Raw genomic sequence first — 20153 nt, forward strand, 5'->3', positions numbered from 1 at the left:
AAGCCCATAGACACCACCCCCCATCACCTGTGAGGAGCACCTGGGGTGGTGTCTACGGGGCTGGGGAGCCACATCCAGCCCACACCTGGCTTTGTGAGCCTGATTGCCACGGAGTCCCCCAGTGGCTCATTCACTCTCCCTCCTCCCCTCAGCAGAAGCTTTGGGATTCAACAGGTGCGGCTTACTCCTTGCTCCGCTGTGGCTGCTGGGTGACTGCAGGCACCACACCTCCCTGAGCCTGTCTGCTCACGGGGTGAATGATCCCGCCTCACGGGGTGCCTGAGACTGGAATGACGGCAACTTCACTTAGAGGCGCGGTCACTGATTGAGCCCTGTGTGCCTGCAGCCCGGGGAGGGGGGGGCCGGGGTGACGTTAATGTCCCCATTCTACAGGTGAAAAGGCTGAGGCTGCAGGACCTTAGGGAGCTTGCTGTAGGTCACATCGCCCTCTGTCCTTCCTTCCTTATTTTATTTATTGAGACGTAGTTGCTCTGTTGCCCAGGTTAGAGTGCAGCAGCACAATCCCTGCTCACTGCAACCTTCACCTCCCAGGTTCAAGTGATTCTCCAGCCTCAGCCTCCCAAGTAGCTGGGATTACAGGCACGTGCCACAGGCCTGGCTAATTTTTTGTATTTATAGTAGAGACGGGGGTTTCACCATGTTGGCCAGGCTGGTCTCGAACTCCTGACCTCAGGTGATCCACCCGCCTCAGCCTCCCAAAGTGCTGGGATTACAGGTGTGAGCCACCGCACCCGGTCCTTCCTTTCTTTTTAACACCCACCTACTACCAAGAAGGCACAGAGGCAGATGATGCTGGGAGCCCGTCTGAGGCAGGACGGGTAAAGGAAGCCTAGAGAGCCCTAGGGGAGGAGGCTGGGGAGGCACAAAACTTGTGAAGAGGTGGTTACCATGCATGTCTGTCATTATTTGCCCACAGAGGGATATACTGATCATAGGAATAATGGTCGTCAGGTGAGCAGGGGAAGGGGTGCCCTGCGCCATCATGGCTCCTGAAGAAGATACAGTCGTGGTTCCCTCTTCCCAAGATGTTTCTGCTCACCTTCGCTCAGGACATGAGGTTGCTTAAGGGCAATGTGTGGGTTCAGAGCCGGCCTCTGCACTCACCTGCATTAGATCTCAGGCTAATTATTTATTGCTCTGAGCCTCAGTGTCCATGCCTGTACATGGGGATGGTCACTGTACTCACAGTGTTGTGAGGATGTTGTGGGTGAATGCAGGTAACGCACTTAGCACCATGCCCAGCTGGTGGGTGAGCTCTAGGAATGTTCTCTGTTGTTGTCCTCTTGAATCAGCCTTGCCTCTCTCCTCAGCATTCCCTCAGCACCTGCTGTTAAGTCAGCGCCAAGCCCAGGGAGCCTCCTCCTGTGCCCTGGGCTAAGCCGCCAGCCTCGGGGCCTGGGAGCTGAGCGTCTGGATCTGCCGCGCAGGGGGAACAGCCTCTGAGAATTGGTGTGTTGGCTCCCACTGCTGGCGTGACAGACATCCTGAGGAAATATGTCACTTTACAGTAGTTTTCAAAGAAATGTCTAGAAAGCTCTATTAACCCTATGGGGGCCATTCATAGCCTGGACTTTTGTTAGGTCCTAGTCTGAGTTTTGTTTTGATTTGCTGAGGACCCGCCCTCTCCTGGGCCTCGGTTTCCTCATCTGTAAAGCAGTAGCTGCCTAGCTCAGAGGGCTGCCCATGTCAGATGAGACTGTTCCTGTGAAACATGCTTTGTAACCTCAAAAGCACCTTACAGAGCTTTCGGTTCTGTTTCTGGTCATTCACCTGACGGCTATGGGCAGATGCCTGGGCAGGGTAATACTGTGTGCCCAGGCTGGGTGTGTGCAGCAGTGGGATGCCAGCTTGGCTCTCAAGGGCTCCCTGAGTTGTGGCCTCGCTAAAACCCTTTAACTTTGTAATTTCTAGAGAATGTGGAAGGCTTCACAGGCAGCCTTGCTCCTTCACAGGGAAATGATAAGCATCTTGTCCTGGTCACTGGTTCATCCCACGTATGTTTTTGGAGCAGCTCCTTGTGGTGGGCACTGGCCTGGCTGATGGGGATGAAGCTGAAGACCAGAGGTCAGCCTTGCCTTTGAGAGCTTGGTCTAGGAGGAGGGATACGGAAACTCGCATCCAAAACCCTGATGACTGAGGTTCAGGGTGACGTGACACAGGGCCTGCACTTCTCAGAAGAGGCTCAGCCACAGGGCAGGATCGCGTCTAAATGCATATTGGCTTGTGTACTCGGCTCAGAATCCTTCATCATCTCCTCTTTTTGCCCAGGGATAAAGTCGCAAAGCCTCTATGGCCTGTACTGTCCTGCTCCAGCTACATCTCCAGCTTTCTTGTTTCACTTAAATTACCCTGCAGGCCCTGGTGCCCTTCCTGGAAATCTACTTGCTCCCTCCTACCACAGGGCCTTTGCCCATGCATGCCGTCTGCCTGGAGCTCTCCAACTTCACCATGTGGTTACTTCCTATTTGTCTTTCAGGTCTCAGCTCAAATGTCCTAGATCCCCAAGGCTTAGGGTCCCTGTTGTACACCTGCTGTGCTCCTGTCACACTTTCTTACTAATTTGTATCATGGCTGTTATCAGATGATTATGTGATGATTCTTTTTCTAACCGCTGCATGGCACCATAAGCTTCATGACCACAGGGACCCTTAGGATCAATGCTTGCCATAAGGGCTGTCAATGTTTGTTGAATGAATAAGTGTTAAGGTAAGAGTGTGGAGAAGGTGGCATTTGAGTAAGACTTGAAAGAGGGTATAATTTCAATCTGTAGGGAGGAGGGAAGGGCATTCCTGCTGCAGGGAGCAGAAAGGCACAGGACAGGAAGCCAGCTTGTCTAGTTAGGTGGAGAGGCAGAATGAGACCTGGGAGAGGTCTGGAGAAGCAAGCGGAGCCAGATAGGGCTTTGTATTCCAGGCTGATAGGAACAAACTTGAATGATGAAGCCACTCAGGAACGACTGACAGACTTCTGAGCCGGGGGAGCAAAGTCAGAACTGGCTTTGGATAACTGTAATGAATCCGCCACAGGGATGGGTGGGCAGGGCAAAGTGGCTGCAGTCAAGAGGACCAGTTAAGAGCTGGAGAATCCACGGCTCCTGCTGCTTTCTGCTCCCCTGGAATCAAATGTTGATTTGGCAGTTATCCCCGAGAGCTTGCAGGGAGATGCAGGGCAGTGATGAGGAACCTCACACGGCGTGGTTGCTTCCAGAAGACAATCGCCTTGGTGGCAGGGCAGCTATTCCCGAGTCACTAGAGGGAGAGACGGAGTTGATTGAGCATTGGCATCTGCGTTTCTTGGCTTCTCCTGTTGAGAAGGCAGCATCCAGCTCTGCATCCCTGCACCTGTGTTCTGGTGCCTTCTATTAATAAGTGGTCCAGGAATCTTGATGCTGAAGGACCAATCTGTGGCAGAAGATGAGCAGGAACATTTCTGTCAAATGCCCAGCAAACAAGACTTCATGCCTCTGTGGGGAGCCAGCAGATAAGAGTCAGGACTCTCGAGGACCTGAGGACAAATCCCAGCACCATCACTTAGCAGCTGTGCACCACCAGGCATCTTCTAAGTGACTCTGGGCTTTCATGTCTTCAGTGGTGAAAATGGAGGCTGCCCTGGGGCCACGAAGGCTAAGGTTAAGTGACATATATGGATCCCCAAGCACGGGGAACACTGGAGGCTCAGGAAGTAGTGGCCATTATCATGGCTGTGTTTTTCTCCATGGTTTGAATTCTTAGCAGGAAGCTTGGGTTTCAGGCTTAAAAATGAAGAGCATGTCAACAAAACAGGATGGAACAAAGTCTTTTCCCAGCATGCCTCAGCATGTGGCACTGCCTTCCCGTGGAGCCCAGACAATGATATGGCTAAAAGTCTTGAGCTTTCAGGCAGAAATAATCCCAAAGGAAAGGAACTTCCTTATTGTCATCTTGTGACAAAGCCACGCAGGGGCCCTGCAGCCCGTCAGATTCAGCTCTGCCCCCTTCAAGCTGCTCTGTGCCTCAGTTTCCTCATCTGCAAAATGAGGCAAGAACAGTACCCACTTTAAGGGTTGTTGTAAGGATTAAGCAAGTTACTGCAGGAAAACGCTTAGAGCATGCCTTTGTCACTGCGACTGTCAGATCATTTCATATTCAGATTAACTCTTTAGTGCCCTGAGTAACTCTGTAGGGGCTTTGGAGAGAAGTCTGAGTTCAAATCCTAGCCTCTTCCTAGCTGTGTGACCTGGGCAAGTCTCTTAACCTCTGTGTGCACCCATTTCCTGCTCTGTACAATGAACAGGACAATCCCTGCCTCACTGGTTTGTTGTGAGGAGTGAATGGGATCCCTCAGGGAAGGGCGAGGACTCCCCTGAGGCAGGCAGCTCACTTGGCCCCTCCCAGCCCAGTTTACAGCTGAAGGAATTGGATGATTTAAAGACACACTGGTGAGACCAGGCTGGCCCCAGCTCCATGACCGGCCCAGTGAGAGTCCAGCCACTAGGGGCAGTGAGTGCCGGGCAGGTGGGAGTGATCTGTGCACCCGGGGCTGCACGGGCTTCCCGTTTCTTGGCCTCTCCTCAGGTGTCGGCTCTCTACTCACCTGTGGGGAAGATGTGGCAGTCGATTCACAGCAGCTGCTGCTTGTTGGCCAGACTGTGGTCTTCCCAGCATGGGGTCTGAGAGTCTGAGGCCCCCCCACCTGCCCCAGCTGCCCAGTGTCCAGTGCTTAATATATGACTGTGGGAGAGGCTGGTGCTGCCCACGCCATCCTCTTACATTCTTTCCCTTATTGGCCTGCAGACTTTTGGTCCCACTGACTGTCTTTCCAGTGTTTGCTGAGTGCTGGGAAGCCTGGTGGTTAAGAGCGCAGCCTCTGAAGACCTGGGTTCAGATACCAGCTCAGCCTCTTCCAAGCTGTGTGACTTGGGATAAGTTAAACTCTTTGCCAGCTACTCGGGAGGCTGAGGCAGGAGAATGGCGTAAACCCGGGAGGTGGAGCTTGCAGTGAGCTGAGATCCGGCCACTGCACTCCCGCCTGGGCGACAGAGCAAGACTCAGTCTCAAAAAAAAAAAAAAACAAAACTCTTTGCACCTCCGTAGCCCCATCTGTAAAATAGGAGTGATAACAGTACCAAACTCATTAGACTGCTGCAGATATGAAGAGCTGGGATGACAAAGGGAAATCTGCATAGTGCCTGGTTCATAGTAAGCCTGGATTCCTCTGGGTTGTATCATCCTCACTAACATCATTTTGATGGACGTGGTGCCCTACCCTGCACAGGATGCCGGAGACCCGAGAGAAGCAGAGGTGTCTCTGCCCTGCATATGCTCACAGTCCAGGGGGAGAGATGGCTGCATCCCAGATTAGGATGCCACACTTCTATCCTGGAGGGCAGAGTGAGGGGCAAACCTAGAGAGCAGAAGTTTCTGTGGGACCCCGTGAAACAAATCCATGCCAAACATGTCAATGCTACAAGGCTCTGCAGAATTCCACCCTTGCCCAACTCCGCAGCTTCATCTTTTTCCCCTGCACTGGGCACAGTCCTCCTGGGCACAGCAGGTGGCTCTCGCCCACACCCCTACGTCTCGGTATTCTCTGGTCCTCTGTTTTGAAGCCCTCCCTACCACCATAGCTTTAGAGCCTCCTCTGACCTTGCACCAGAAAGAACTGTTCTGAGCCCCCATGCTCCCTCCATGTGGGCTCAGAGACTTGCACAAAGCAGGGGCTCCTGTGGAATGAGGGCACAGAATGAGGGCGTGCCCACAGAGGCTCTCCACCCCTGCTGTTTGTGCACTCTCAGTATCCTTGTGCTTTGCAAGGGGACAGTGCGTGGCTTGGGGACAGGCACAACAGGAGGCTGTGGGGAGTTTCCCGCTCTGTTAGCCAGAGGCTTTTGTAGGTTGCCTCCTGGAAGACTGCAGATGAAGCCCTGAGCTTGTGAGCAGGAATTCCAGGCCTCCCTCTTGGTGTGATTGAGTTAGCAGGCGGCCCCTCCCAAGAGGAAGGAGAGCTGGAGCTTGGTGAAGGATAAAGGTGAGGGCTGTGTATCTGCTCACCAGAGCTGGCAAGTGAGGAAGGACATCCGCCTGCTCTGAAGGCACGCGGGCTCACTTTGCACAAGTCACTGATCTGCCGAGCAGGGCCAGTCTCCTCAATCAATCCACGCTGACAGATGGTAGTAGAATCAGTGACCTAGAGGCAGAAGGCTCCATTTGTAATCCTGGAGTGGCCCAGGAGCCTGGAGGAGGGCAGAGGAGTTTGTAATAAAAGGAGTGATACAGTGTTTCTAAAAGCCATCTTTGAGCCAGAGGAAGAGGCAAAGGATTAATTTTGTTTATAGAATTGATACACTGATTCAGTTCAATGAGTAATTTTTGAGTGGACTGGGTTAGGAGGGAGGGGGAAAAAACTGGTCTACTGTTGTTTGTTTGTTTTTTACTGTTCTTTCCTTAAAGAGCTCCCAATGTGGTAGGAAAAACAGGATCCATGCATTTGAGACAATGAGAGAACAACAGAAAACACTAATGTGATTTCAGAGGAAGGGGCTCTCAGTTATTGAGTGCCTCACTGTGCAATCTTGGGCAGCAACTTAACCTCTTTGAGCCTCAGTCTACTCATGTGTCCTATTGTGTCCATATCATAGAACATGCAGCTAGTGTTAACAGTGCCTGGTACTACACTGATTTTTTTTTTTTTTTTTTGAGACAGAGTTTTGCTCTTGTCGCCCAGGCTGGAGTGCAATGGCGCAATCTCAGCTCACTGCAGCCTTCGCCTCCCAGGTTCAGGCGATTCTTTAGCCTCAGCCTCCCAAGTAGCTGGGATTACAGGCACCCACCACCACACCTGGCTAATTTTTGTATTTTTAGTAGAGACAGGGTTTCACCATGTTGGCCAGGCTGGTCTTGAACTCCTGACCTCAGGAGATCCACTCGCCTCGGCCTCCCAAAGTGCTGGGATTACAGGCATGAGCCAATGTGCCCAGCCTATGCAGCTCTCTTGAGAGTCCCACAACACCTTATGAGTGAGGTAATTAAAAAAAAAATTTTTTTAAGTAAATACAGATGGGGGGAGTCTCACTGTGTTGCCCAGGTTGGTCTTGAACTCCTGGCCTCAAGCAATCCTCACACCTCAGCTTCCCAAAGTGCTGGGATTATAGGTGTGAGCCACCACACCCGGTCCAGTGAGATAATATTATCTCCATTTTATAGCTGAGGAAACCAAAGGGGGAAGTGACTTGTCCAAGGCCACACAGTGCAAGAGTAACCTACGTCTTCCTGTTGGCTATGATGCCCATACACGTTCTTTTTCCAAATGGTACCAAAAGAGAAAGCGGCAGGCTTTCAGGGATAAAGAGGCCCAGCTGGCCTGGTCCTAGGACTGGGGAAGTTTCCAGGTGGAGGTCATCAGGGCAATGTTCTGGCAGGGTCTGCAAGGGCAGGGAGGGGGCTGCATGGTTATAAGAGGCAGGAGCTGACAAGAGCCTGGACTCCAGGTATCCATCTGCATTCTTTATTCCTTCCCTTTCGAATGCGGCTCTGCGACAGATTGTCACCATCCCCAGGGCCCTGCATCTGAGACGCAAGTGAGCTTACGAAGAAGGGAAAGAATGGAGGAATGATGGGGCAGGCAACTCTAAGGAAAAGCGATTCACCTTTCTTCATGAATTCTCTCAAGAAATTGAGGGTGCCCCCAACACCAGTCTTCAGGAAGCTCCCCTGCATTCTCCTATTTTTGTCCAGAAAACACGGCCCTGTGCTGAGCGCCTCTTCCACCTTTTCCCTTTATGGCCCTGACCCCAGGAGAAGCCAGGTACTGGTCTTTTAAGTCTTGAGGCCTGAGAATTTGAAAATGAAACTCAGAAGAACAATGGGAACAATCAAAGGGCAGGGCCTCGTGGCTTGTTCAGCTCTGCCCCGGAAGAGCCTGGCATGCAGGAGGTGTTGGGGAATCAAGTCCCTAGGAATAGTCCTGACCTGCTTTGGAGCCAGCCCCCACTTTGTGAGACTGGACAGTAGCCAGAAGAAATCACTGCCTTCCCCAAGGACATGCTCCTGCCAAGGGGCCCAGGACCGCCTTGGGCCCTGCCTGGGACCCTGGGACCCTCCTTGGGTAGCCTGAGAAAAGGCTAAGCATTAACATCTCTGGTTAGGTGGGGTGAAAGGTCAAAAAGTAAAACCAGGCCCACTGGGGAGCTGTGTACCTCAAATATATGGAAATCTGGGTCCCAGACCACACCTGGTTCCTGTCAGTCCCCATCTGCTGCTGGAAGCACTTTCCAATCCCAACTGACTTGCAGGTTGGGTGGCTTCCGGAGAGGAAGCCACATACTCCCCTAACATCTAGGACAGACGGGAGCCTAATTTAGAATCGGCAATTTTAGCCAACATTAGGGACATCTAATCCAAACTTTCCTCACCCACAGGAAACTGAGGCCCAAAGTGGGAAGAAAATTTGGCCAGGTCAAAGGTCAGGCGCAGGATCACAAATTCTCAACGTATTTCTACCCTTGCTGGCCTTGTCACTTCTGATGGCCCTGGGGGCGCCAACATCTACACAGGAGTTGCTCTACAATTGCGATTTTCTTTATAAAGAAGTCAAGCCCTTTCTTTGCTCTAGAAACACATCAGGTCTGCAAAGGAAGGCTGGAAACAGGCTGAGGCCTTGGCACCGCAAATCCTCTGCCTTATGGGCAAATTAATTCGGGACCCTGGGCGTAGTCAGCCTGGCATTGCAGCTTCTTAATGCAGCAGCAGAAGGCAACTGGAGCGTCCATTTTACAGGTGAGGTACGTGGGCCTCCCTCCTCGCGTTTTCTGCGGTGGAAACTGAGGCTCTGAGAGCATCCAAGCCGTTCCTCCACGGACACCCGGCGCCCATGGGCGGGGACTGCCAGAGACCCAGGCGGGACCAGCGAGGCCTTGGGCTGCCCCCGGCCCAGAGGGCTCTTGGTGGGCAGGAGCCGCCCCCACGCCCTGCCCGACCAAACAGGTCACCGAGAGGAGGCCGGGCCCTCGCCCGCGGGCTTCCCGGGCCGCGAGAGGCGCGATTCTGGCATTGGAGGCTCCAGGGAACTCCAGAAATCCCAGAGAGATTCCGGGCCACCAACTCCCCAGAAAGTTGGCTCGCGGCCACCCCCAAGACGGCCCTGAGGCGCGGGCCAAGATGGCAGTGGGCTGGCGGCGTACTGCGCCCAGCGGCGGCGGAGAACCTCGCGCGACGCGACCCGGCCGTGGGGTGGGGGTGGGGGTGGGGGTGGGGGTGGGGGTGGGGGTGGGCTGGGGGGGGGTCTTCGCAGCCCCTGCCCGGCGCGCGCCGGCCTCGACGCCGCCGCACGCGGGTGGGCACGCGCGCGCCCGGCCCCGCCCCCAGCGCCCCGCCCCGCCGCGCGCCCCGCCCCGCCGCGCGCCCGCCCGCCCGCCCGCGCGCCGCGGCCCAGAGCCTCCCTATTGGCCGCGCGCCGTCACCTGACGCTCTGTTATTTCCTGTGTGTTGGGAGAATGGAGAGAAAAAACCCCGAGCCGAGCCGCTTTCGGCCCCTGCGAGGCGGCCGTGGCCTCCGCCAGGGGAGCCCGCCCTGAGGCGCGCCCGACCGGGGAGCGAGCGCGCGGGCCGGAGCGAGCCTCGAGGGGCCGCGGCCCCGGCCCGCCCCGCCGCCGGCCCGGGCGCCCGAGCTGGAGGCGGCGGAGCCACCCCCACCCCCACCCCGCGCAGCGCCGCCAGCCGTCGCCACCGCTCCCTCCCCTCCCGCCCCCGGCGGAGGCCGAGGGACTGGGCGGGGGGCTCCAGCAGGTAACCGCCGCCCGGGCCTGAGGGGCAAGGAGAGGGTCGGGCCTGAGGGACTGGGGCCGGGCCTGGGTGTCCGGCCTGGGGGGCTGGGAGCAGAGGTCCTGGCCGGACCCAACCTGGGAGTGCGGAGCCTCCTGGACTCCGAGCTAGGGCTTGAGGTGCTGAGGGGAGTGTTGCTGCCCGGCCCGACCCGAGAGTGCGGGCAGGGGCCCGGGCCAGGGCTGGCGTCAGAGGGCTGAGGTGTCTCGGGCCGGCCCGGGGATTCGGCGGAGCTTGGGCGCCGGTGTTCGCCCGAGGGTGCGGAGGGAAGGTACCTGCTCGTCGCGCGAGGCCTTGGGTGCAAAGGCGGCGAGTGTGAGCGGGCGGCGTCCGGGAGTCAGCGCCGCCTGTCTCGGGGCCCCTGGCAGCCTCGGGGCCCCTGGCAGCCTCGGGGGCACCGCACGCCTGCCTCGGGGCGCCTGGCAGCCCCGGGGGCACTGGCCGCGCTCGCCTCTTGGCTGCGGGCTGGAGGCGAGGCCAGCGGGGCTGGGCCGGGCTCTGGGCGGGAGGGCGCCGCGCTGGGGCGCCCGGGAGGACAGGGGCCCGTTTACTGCCATGTGAACACCTGAAGCCATGTGGACGCGGCTGCTTCTCGCCTGTTGGGGGCGGAGGGCAGGTACCGGCGGGCTGGGAGCAAGGTCCCGGCGCAGGACACACTTCCTGTGTGGGGCGGCCTCTCCTCCCGCGCCGCGGGGAACAGGGCGGGGTGTGCGAGCCGGGGTCTCTGGGCGAGGGAGCGCTCGTTTGGGGATCTGAGGCTTTCGTCCCTTTTTCGGGGGAAAGTGGTGGTTTGAGGGAGCGTGGCCAATCGGGCCGATTCCTCTCTGGCTGCGGCCGGAGGTGCACTGTCCCCTGAGCGCCGGAATGGGAGTGGAATTTAGTGAGTTGGGGGGCGGTGCCGAGGAGCGGCCGTCTTCTCTGCTTGTGGGTGGGATTATTGTCGGTTTCTGTGGTTGCGGATATCAATACGGTCTGCTGGTCTGTATTCAATCCTTTAGTCTGACGTTAGGGGTCAGGTCAAAATTAGGATTTTCCCCTTTTCCTTTTTGCTTTTTTCCCTCGAAGATTAGATGTCTCTGGTAACTGCTGTAAAATGGATGGAATTTTGGAGCTATTATCTAACAGGCTGATCTTTGAATGATAATTGGACCCTTATGTTAACAGCCTCAGTGAAGAGTGAAGAGTTTTATACAGCATCTTCCGCGGGGTAGCTGTTTGATGGGTGGGGTAACTTCACTGAATTCCAACCTGGGAGACCAGGAATCTGCTTACAGCTTTGACGCCAAATAAACTGCAGCCCAGGGCAAGTTACTTACCCTCGTAATTTCCTCATCTGTTAAGTGAGGATTCCCAGGTCAGACAGTACAGGGGTTTGTGGTTTTGCTTTTTTATCTCTCATTTTGTGCTGTTTTAGCCATAGGCAACTTTTCTGAAAAATGCAGACTGTACCTTAGCTGGCTTTTAAAAGCCTGTCTTTTAGCTTCCAGCCTCTGCCTTCAACAGAGCATAAAACTTAGGGTATACTCTTTTTTAAAATCCCACTTGCTGTTCGGTGCTTCAGAACAGAAAGTGTGTTATTCTGATCTGGGTGGAATGCACCTTACATATTTTTTGTCTTTGTGAAAGAAGTTATCAGAAATACTTCAGAGAATATTTGTCTACGTGGGAAATGTGTGGATAACATGTGATTGGGTCTGTGTATGTTGGCTCAGAGGAGTTCCGAGAGCTTTCTACGCAGGGGATTGTGGAAGATCCGGATCTTATTAAAGTTCTTCAAAGGACATTTGACATTTGGCTAACGGTTGAAATTTCCAGCCAGCTTCAGCATTCTCAGAGTAGGGGGACGAAGTAGAATGCCATAACATCTCCTGTGAAATGGTATGCTAGTGGAATTAACTGTCACCTCAGGGTGCACTAATTATTTGCCTCCCCCAACTTACTCCTTACTGGTGGCCAATGCTCTGCAGATGCTGAGGAACCGCAATTAGTTTCACTGATTTTATGGTGTGTGAAGGCCTTAGGCCATGCTTTTGACTGGCAAGTATTTCTGTACCAATCTCAGAATTTGTTTGTCTTAAATTTCTAGAACTGTGCTGCTTGGCCGGATATGTGCCAAATATGGTACAATATGGCTTTCTCAGATCACTTTTTATTTTTATATATATATTTTAAATTAAATCCCCTTTTATTTATTTATTTATTTTGAAACAGCGTGGTGTTCTCTTGCCCAGGCTGGAGTGCAGTGGCGCAGTCTTGGTTCACTGCAGCCTCCGCCTCCCTGGTTCAGGTGATTCTCCTGCCTCAGCCTCCCGAGTAGCTGGGATTAGAGGCGCACACCACCACACCCGGCTAATTTTTGTATTTTAAGTAGAGGCAGCATTTCGCCATGTTAGCCAGGCTAGTCTCGAACTCCTGACCTCAGGTGATCCGCCCACCTTAGCCTCCCAAAGTGCTGGGATTACAGGTGTGAGCTACTGTGCCCGGCCTATATCACTTTTTGATTCAATCTCTTTGAACAGTTTCTAAAAGGATCCCAGCATAGGGGCAGAGTGTTTATGATACTGACTTTGGAGACGGTTTGGTAGTAGTTTTCTTGTGTGTTACCATCAGGCCTGTCACTGTCACTTTTGTGTTTGTTTTATTTTTTGAGAAAGAGTCTTGCTCTTGTCGCCCAGGCTGGAGTGTAGGGGCACTATCTCAGCTCACTGCAACCTCCACCTCCTGGGTTCAAGCAATTCTCCCGCCTTAGCCACCCGAGTAGCTGGGACTACAGGTGCTCACCTCCGTGCCCAGCTAATGTTTGTATTTTAGAGATGGGATTTCACCATGCTGGACAGGATGGTCTGGATCTCTTGACCTCGTGATCCACCTGCCTCAGCCCCCCAAAGTGCTGGGATTACAGGTGTGGGCCACTGTGCCCAGCCCACGAGTAGACACTTTTGTATAGCCACACAGATTATTTGGAATTTTCCAGAATAAACAATTTGTTAGGATTTGAATTATGACCTTGTGTTCAGTGTGGTGTTTAAAAAACTCTGATTACTCAAATTGGTTTTGTTTTTTCTGTTATTGTTGTTTTGAGACGAAGTCTAGCTCTTGTTGCCTAGGCGGGAGTGCAGTGGTGCGATCTCGGCTCACTGCAACCTCCACCTCCCGGGTTCAAGTGATTCTCCTGCCTCAGCCTCCCGAGTAGCTAGAAATACAGGCATGTGCCACCTCGCCTGGCTAATTTTGTATTTTTAGTAGAGACGGGATTTCTCCATGTTGGTCAGACTGGTCTCGAACTCGACCTCAGGTGATCCGCCCGCCTCGGCCTCCCAAAGGGCTGGGATTACAGGCGTGAGCCACTGCTCCCAGCCTATTAAATTGTAAGCAGTTATCACACTCACATGTATATTACACTTGTCTTATAACTTACAAGGGAAAAAATTGTTATAAAATTTTCATTCAACAAAGTAATTTGTATGTATTTATGTGAGAGAAGGTTGCCAAAATTAGTAAGATATCCGGAGACGTGGCTTTTAGGTTCCATAACCTAGTAGTGGTATACTTTTTTTTGAGATGGAGTCTCTCTCTGTTACCCAGGCTGGAGTGCAGTGGCACAGTCTCCGCTCACTTGCAAACTTCTCTTTCTAGGCTCAAGCGATTCCGCTGCCTCAGCCTCCCAAATAGATGGGATTACAGACTCCTACCACCATGTCTGGCTATTTTTTTGTATTTTTAGTAGTGACGAGGTTTTGACATGTTGGCCAGGATAGTCTCAAACTCCAGACCTCAGGTGAGGTCAGGAGGTCATTCCCCTGCCTCAGCCTCCCAAAGTGCTGGGGATACAGATGTGAGCACCTGCCCAACTTCTAAAAAATCTGTAAGATAAAATGGAATGTAATTGAAATGATCACATTTACTTGGAGTTGGACTTTTTCTCACGAGTCCAACCTAAGTAGGAAAAAATGCTGGCATTTGTATAAAAAACAAGCCTTTGTGCTAGACTCTGTCCAAGGCATTTTAAATTGTGTTACAATATCCACCCAGCCGACCTTAGCGGTAGACCATCTTTCCTTTCCCTGAGAGGTGGTAGAGCTAGTGAGGGTCAAGGCTTTAGATATAACCCTCCCCCTCTTGGCTCCAGAGCCTGTACTGTACTAGATTTTTTGCCTGCTCAAGGCACAGATCAGTCAGTGGTAAGTGTGGCCCTGGAATCCATATCTTCTTGCTGTGCCCCACTTTTTTATTTTATTTTATTTTATTTTATTTTATTTATTTATTTATTTATTTTGAGACGGAGTCTCGCTTTGTCGCCCAGGCTGCAGTGCAGTGGCACCATCTTGGCTCACTGCAAGCTCCGCCTCCCGGGTTCACGCCATTCTCCTGCCTCAGCCCCCGAGTAGCTGGGACTACAGGCGTGCACCACCACACTCAGCTAATTTTTTGTATTTTTAGTAGAGATGGGGTTTCACTGTGTTAGCCAGGATGGTCTCAATCTCCTCACCTCATGATCCGCCTGCCTCGGCCTCCCAAAGTGCTGGGATTACAGGCGTGAGCCATTGCGCCCGGCTATTTTATTTTTTTATTTTAAAGCTGTGATGAATCCGAAATCTAGATTCAGGTGAAATACTGGAAAGGGTGGTTTTTGAGACCGCTTATGGTTTTGTGATCCCCTGGGAGTTTCGTAAACTTTTACCTAGCCCATACTTGGTCAGTTTTGCCAGTGTACGTGAGATTTAATCTATGAAAAATTTCTGTTTTCCTACTTCATTCTGTCATTCTGTCCTGAGGTGTAAACTGTGGTATCAGCTTATAAGAGTAACATAATACATAAAGGGCTGTCTCTCTTCCTGACTAGTTTACAATGCATTAGAATCATTTTGTAGGGTGACTGCTCTCACTCAGTTTGACCGGTTGGGACTCAAAAGATGTATTTACCAAAGACAGTTCTTTCCCCAGTATATGCCTTAAGCCTTCTTACTCATGGGGACTTTGTGTTCAAGGCACCTTAGTACTCATTCATTCTGTCTGGGGCTTTGACTGTACTGTCTTCATTTTCTTTTTGTGGAGGTAAAAAAGTAACAAGATAAAGCAAAACAATAAAACTATTGGAGTAAAACGGTACATGATAGTGACACCTTTGAAATACAGTAAGCCTGGGCAACATAGTAAGACCTGGTCTCTGCAAAATAAAACCAGATGTGGTGGGTGCCTGTAGTCCCAACTATTCAGGAGGCTGAGGTGTGAGGATCATTTGAACCTGAGAGGTTGAGGCTACAGTGGACCATGTTGTTGCCATTGCACTCCAGTCTGGGAGACAGAGTAAGACCCTGTCCAAAAAAAGAAATGGAATACAGTATACTGAAATCAAGGTATTTATAGTTAGAGCATAATTTGATCACATCGCACTGGATAGTTTTTGATTATTGGTTAGGCTGTTGAAAGTCCTTTAATACCCTTGATACATGTGGTATGGGTGAAAAGGGTCTCATGGCGGAAACACAATCAGTACTTTCTGTGTAAGAGCAATGTTTGCTTTGTGGGTAATATGCATGACCCAGCAGGAAGATGAACTAGAACGTGAGTTAGCTGGTATATCAGTGACTTATTATCTGGTGCTTCATAGTGGGGAATTAAGAAAGAAGACTACTAGGGGAAATATCATTATTGCAGTATGCATATGTAAGCTGTTCTATAGGAAAGAGTAGAAATTCACTGGAACATTTGATATCAGTCTGATTGGAAGATGGTTTGCACGTCTGAACATCATGTCCCTGAATGTGAATTAAGGTCCGCGTGTGTGTGTGCGCGCTAATTTTCCTTAACAAGTATTTACAGGCATTCTCAGCATGGGAAGTGCAATGGTGGACAAGAAAGAGCCTACTCTGGAGACAGACTGTAAACAGTAAATAAAAATGTCAGGTGATGATAATAGCGGTGAAGAAAATAAGAAAACAATGTGAAATAACTCAGGGGATGTTACTTTAGAGTGGTCACAAAGATACTCCCTGTTCTGAAGCCTTTTCTGCTAGTGGGGCAGTTGAACTTGATCTGTGGGCTGGATGAAAATGACATTAAACAAAGTAAATAATTTGTTTTAGCCCTGAGCATCTTGAGAAGTTAATCCAAAGGATGGAAGTGGGCTGGTTTGAAGTGTTCCCTCTGTTTATATCTTTATGCTCTGTGAATAGGGACCTGGCTCAAAAGAGCTTAAGGGAGATCATTAGTGGTACCTTGTAAAGGCTAAGAAAGAGGAGTGCTGGCTGCTTTTTTTTTAAATCATCCTGATAAAAAATATAGAGCTGTATTATAATAGTGAGTGTTAGTGTAGGAAACATGTCTCTGGTTGTGTCTATTGCCCCCCTCCCCCCGCTCCCCTACTTTAGATCTAGACCTGTAGTTGTGTTCATGTTTCTTTGTTGGGAATCCTCTATTTGGATAGGGGGCTGGGGATATCAAGGCAAGCAAGGAAAGCTCTAAGCAGAGGCTCTGGCAAGGAAGGGAACCATGCAGATCAGACAGGCTTTGTTAACCATAGCCAAGAGGGTTCATTCTCTCAGTCTTTCCCAGCCAGCTGGCATCCAGCATGCCTTCTCCCACCCCCTTTCCATACTCTGATGATAGAATTTTAGAGCTGGAAGACACCTAAGAAATTGTCTAGTCTAACCCTTTGGCTTTACAACTCAGGAAGATGCCAAGAAGCTGGTAATTTACCCAAAGTTATGCGGCTTTATACTGACAGAATCAAGGGTAGGACCTGTTCTTTGCCATCTGTGCCCCATGCTCTTACCAGCATAGTTGACAGTGGCTCTTGAGTGGAAAAAGGAAGCTCCTGGGTGTTAATGTACTCAGGAAAAAGCCTATATAGTTCCAATCTTGAGATATCAAGGGGAGACAGTACACATCAGTCTTGAAAGCAGAGACAAAATTGTACTACTGTTAATTTTCACAAAGATATGTAGTGTTGGCTTCTTAGGCCCCATTGGTTTCTCTCATCCTAATTATGCCTTGGTCCAAAATAGGTGACATAGAGAAACTTCCTTTGCCGTGATCAGAATTAGTTCATTTAGAGTGAGGCCTTTTAGATGTAGGGTGAAACTCCTGATAGGTGGCTAAAATGGGTTTCTAGAATTGAAAAAGAGTTAAGGCTCCAGCAGTTGTAAGTTCTTTTACCTCCAGACCTCAGTTTCAGAGAAGCCAGATTTCACTGCTGCATTTAGAAGTCCCCTAAGGATGAAGCACTACTTTGAAAGTCTGGAGAATGTTCACTGTGCTTGGCAAGAATAGGGATTCTTGAGAAGTCAAGCAGGGAAGTACTTCCCTGGGCGTTTCCCTGACTTAGTGCTGTGGGAGACCAATTACGTGAGGACAGATTTTGTATCCCTTTGGCAGTGATGTGAGAGGATACTATTGCTGAAGAAAGTCCACGTGATGGAAGGCAGCAGAGCGTGTGAAGGAGGATGCGCAACCTCATCCTGGCTCCATCACTTGCTATCAATGACTTCAGGCATTTTGCCTGAGCTGTAGTTTCCTCATCTGTGCAGTGGAGATATATCTTCTTTTGGGCTATTGGGGGAAGGAACTAAAATAGGAAAAGTATATGGTGAAGTGGACTGCCTGCAGGTGGCACTTAGAATGATAGCTGTCCATTAAACCATCAGTCTGTGTTGTGCTATATACTAAGACACTGGACTAGAGCAGGGCTGGTCCCTGCCAATTCTGTTGATTATATGTCCTCAAATATTGGCCTAGTAGATAGTAGAGAAAGGCAATTAAATAGGGGTATCAAAAGTGTTCTCATAAGGGGAATAGAAGGTGCTGTACCAGGTGTGTGACCCTGACTTAAAAGGTCACTAGAGGGTTCTCAGAGCAGGACCATGTATTTCCTCATCAGCCTGCTGAATTCAGTGTCTCTTCCCACCTCTGGTTGTTCATCCTCTTACGCTTGACCATTGGTATTCTCCATACCCTATTTTTTCAGTGTTCTGTCTCTCTTGGTGATCTCTGGTCTCCCCAGGCTTTTGTGTTTGTTCATAAGCTGATGATCCCCACATTGACATCTTCAGCTAGATGTCTTCTAGCGCCTTCAACTCCTGCTCAACACAGCGGCTTGACCATCTCACTGGTATCGTGAGCTTCTTAAGTCCAAAACTGAACACTTACTCCTCGCAAACTCTTTGTCCTACATTTGTCCCCCAGTCCATAAGTGGCTCTACCATTTACCCAGTTTCTCAAATCAGATTCCTCCTTTTCTCTCACCAACGTCTACCTCTAAATCTATCACGGAGTTATTGTCAGTGCTATTTGCGTAAGATAACTTCTTTCATCTGCACTGCCACTACCCTCTTCACCTCTTACCTGAAACGTGATGATGGCCGCCTCATTTCTGCTCGTGTCTCTATTCTACTTCACCCAGAATGGCCAAGAGTCGTGTGTCTGCTTAAAATCTTTTAATGGTTTCCCATAGCACTTAGATTCCAAACTCCTCCACATGGTTCACAAGGGCCGGAATAACCTGGCTCCCACCTGTCTCTGACCGTCCTGCTGCTTTTGCTCACGGCCCTCCAGTCACATTCACTTTTTTTTTTTAGGCCCCGGAAGGTGGCAAGCTCTTTCCCATCTCTGGAACCTTTTGCGAGACGGAGTCTTGCTCTGTCGCCAAGGCTGGAGTGCAGTGGCCCAATCTTGGCTCACTGCAACCTCTGCCTCCCAGGTGATTCTCCTGCCTCAGCCTCCCGAATAGCTGGGATTACAGGTGCCCGCCACCAGGCCCAGCTAATTTTTGTATTTTTAGTAGAGACGGTGTTTCACCATGTTGGCCAGGCTGTTCTTGAACTCCTGACCTCGTGATCTGCCCACCTCGGCCTCCCAAAGTGCTGGGATTACAGGTGTGAGCCACCATCTGGAACTTTTTAGTATACTATTTCCTCTGTCTATAGCCCTCTGGCAAGGCTAGCCTTTTTCTCATCCTTCAGGATATTTGTTGAATGCATAAGAGGCAGCAAAGGGGATAGGGCAAGGAGGAAAGTGTCCTCTGAGTGTATCTACAGAGGTCTAAAAAAAAAAAAAAGATGTGGAATGAAATATGTTTGAAGAGCTGAAAGACTGTGAGTTTGGTTGTGGCATAGTTAAGAGTTATTTAAGCAAAACATGTAGGACTCAGGCAGCTGGAACTTGAATGCATTGCTGATGGGAGTATAAAATGATACAACCACTTTAGAAAACTGGCAATTTCTCAAAAAGTTGAACATGTATCTGCCCTGTGACCCAGCAGTTTAATTTCTAGGTATTTATCCAAGAGAAATGAAAATGTCCACAAATATGACTTACATGAGAATATTGATAGCCAAATGATAACCAAAACTAAACAGTCCGGATGTCCATCAGCGAGACAGTGGATAACAAGTCGGCATGTTCATACAATGGAAGACCACAAACAATAAAAAGGAGCAAACTACAGACGCGTGTAATAAGGATTAATCTCACAAATATTATGCTCAGTGAAAAGCCAAACAAAAATCATACGTAATGGGTGATCCCACTTAACAGCATTCCAGAATGGGCAGAACTTATTTGTGAACTAGATTTCAGATTGATGTTGCTTCTTGGATAGAAAGGAATTGACTAGGAGAAGGTGTGAGGGAACTTTTTAGAATATGAAAATAGTTAGGTCTTGATAGGCACTCATCAAAACTGATTAAATCGTATGCTGTATGTGATTTAACTGTAAAAATCACCTGTAACCTGCAGCCAGAAACAACGCAGGAACTGTTCTTGATTCCTTTTCCCCCTCACTCTCAACATCTAATTGCCCAGCAGGCTCTGTTCACGTTATATTCAAAACATATCCTGAGTTTGGGCCAGTTGTGGTGGCTCACATCTGTAATCCCAGCACTTTGGGAGGCTAAGGCAGGTGGATTGCTTGAGCCCAGGAGTTTTAGAAAGGCCTGGTCTACGCAGTGAGACCCTGTCTCTAAAATGTTTTTAAGTTAACCTGGCATGGGGATGTTCATCTGTGGTCTCAGCTACTTGGGAGGCTGAGGTGGGAGTATTGCATCAGCTAGCTGTGATTGTGCCACACAAAAACCATGTACATATATGTATCTCATGAATTTGTTCCCTCTCATCTCAAGAACTATACCTTCTTATCTGAACTGTATTATTTCCTGTTTTTCTTACGCCGTTTTTACCTTCCTCCCAAACCATTTTTTCTACTTATCAGCTAAAGTGACCTCTTAAAAATTCAAATTAGATTATGTCAATTGCCTTCCTAAAATGCTCCAGTGGTTTTTCATTGCTTTCATGGTGGTCAGCAGGGTCCTGTCTAACCTTTGTCTCCCTCTGAACCTG

General features: G+C 50.4%; 2 protein-coding genes across 4 annotated transcripts in view; one reads left to right on the top strand and one right to left on the bottom strand.

Moving 5' to 3' along the window:
• Positions 1-5224: 5224 nt before the first annotated feature.
• The window catches only part of LOC117096547 (extensin-like), a 40558-nt gene continuing 25629 nt past the window's right edge, over positions 5225-20153 (bottom strand). Inside the window, exons 2-4 of the mRNA XM_033233957.1 lie at positions 10246-10817; positions 10094-10187; positions 5225-6186 (exon numbers count right to left, since the gene is read on the bottom strand). Of these exons, the coding sequence (XP_033089848.1) occupies positions 5791-6186; positions 10094-10187; positions 10246-10817 (1062 nt within the window). The 3' untranslated portion in view covers positions 5225-5790. The remainder of the gene's footprint in view (positions 6187-10093; positions 10188-10245; positions 10818-20153) is intronic.
• The window catches only part of TCF20 (transcription factor 20), a 114088-nt gene continuing 103393 nt past the window's right edge, over positions 9459-20153 (top strand). For 2 of the 3 annotated variants that reach the window (XM_033233752.1, XM_033233754.1), the window contains exon 1: positions 9474-9782. The gene's annotated coding sequence lies outside the window, so the exon portion shown is untranslated. Of the gene's footprint in view, positions 9783-20153 lie in introns of all 3 variants that reach the window. The other variant, XM_033233753.1, reaches the window with a different exon arrangement.

This window comes from Trachypithecus francoisi, unplaced genomic scaffold (genome assembly GCF_009764315.1).
Source record: "Trachypithecus francoisi isolate TF-2019V2 unplaced genomic scaffold, Tfra_2.0 Lachesis_group14, whole genome shotgun sequence".
Classification (NCBI taxonomy): Eukaryota; Metazoa; Chordata; class Mammalia; order Primates; family Cercopithecidae; genus Trachypithecus; species Trachypithecus francoisi.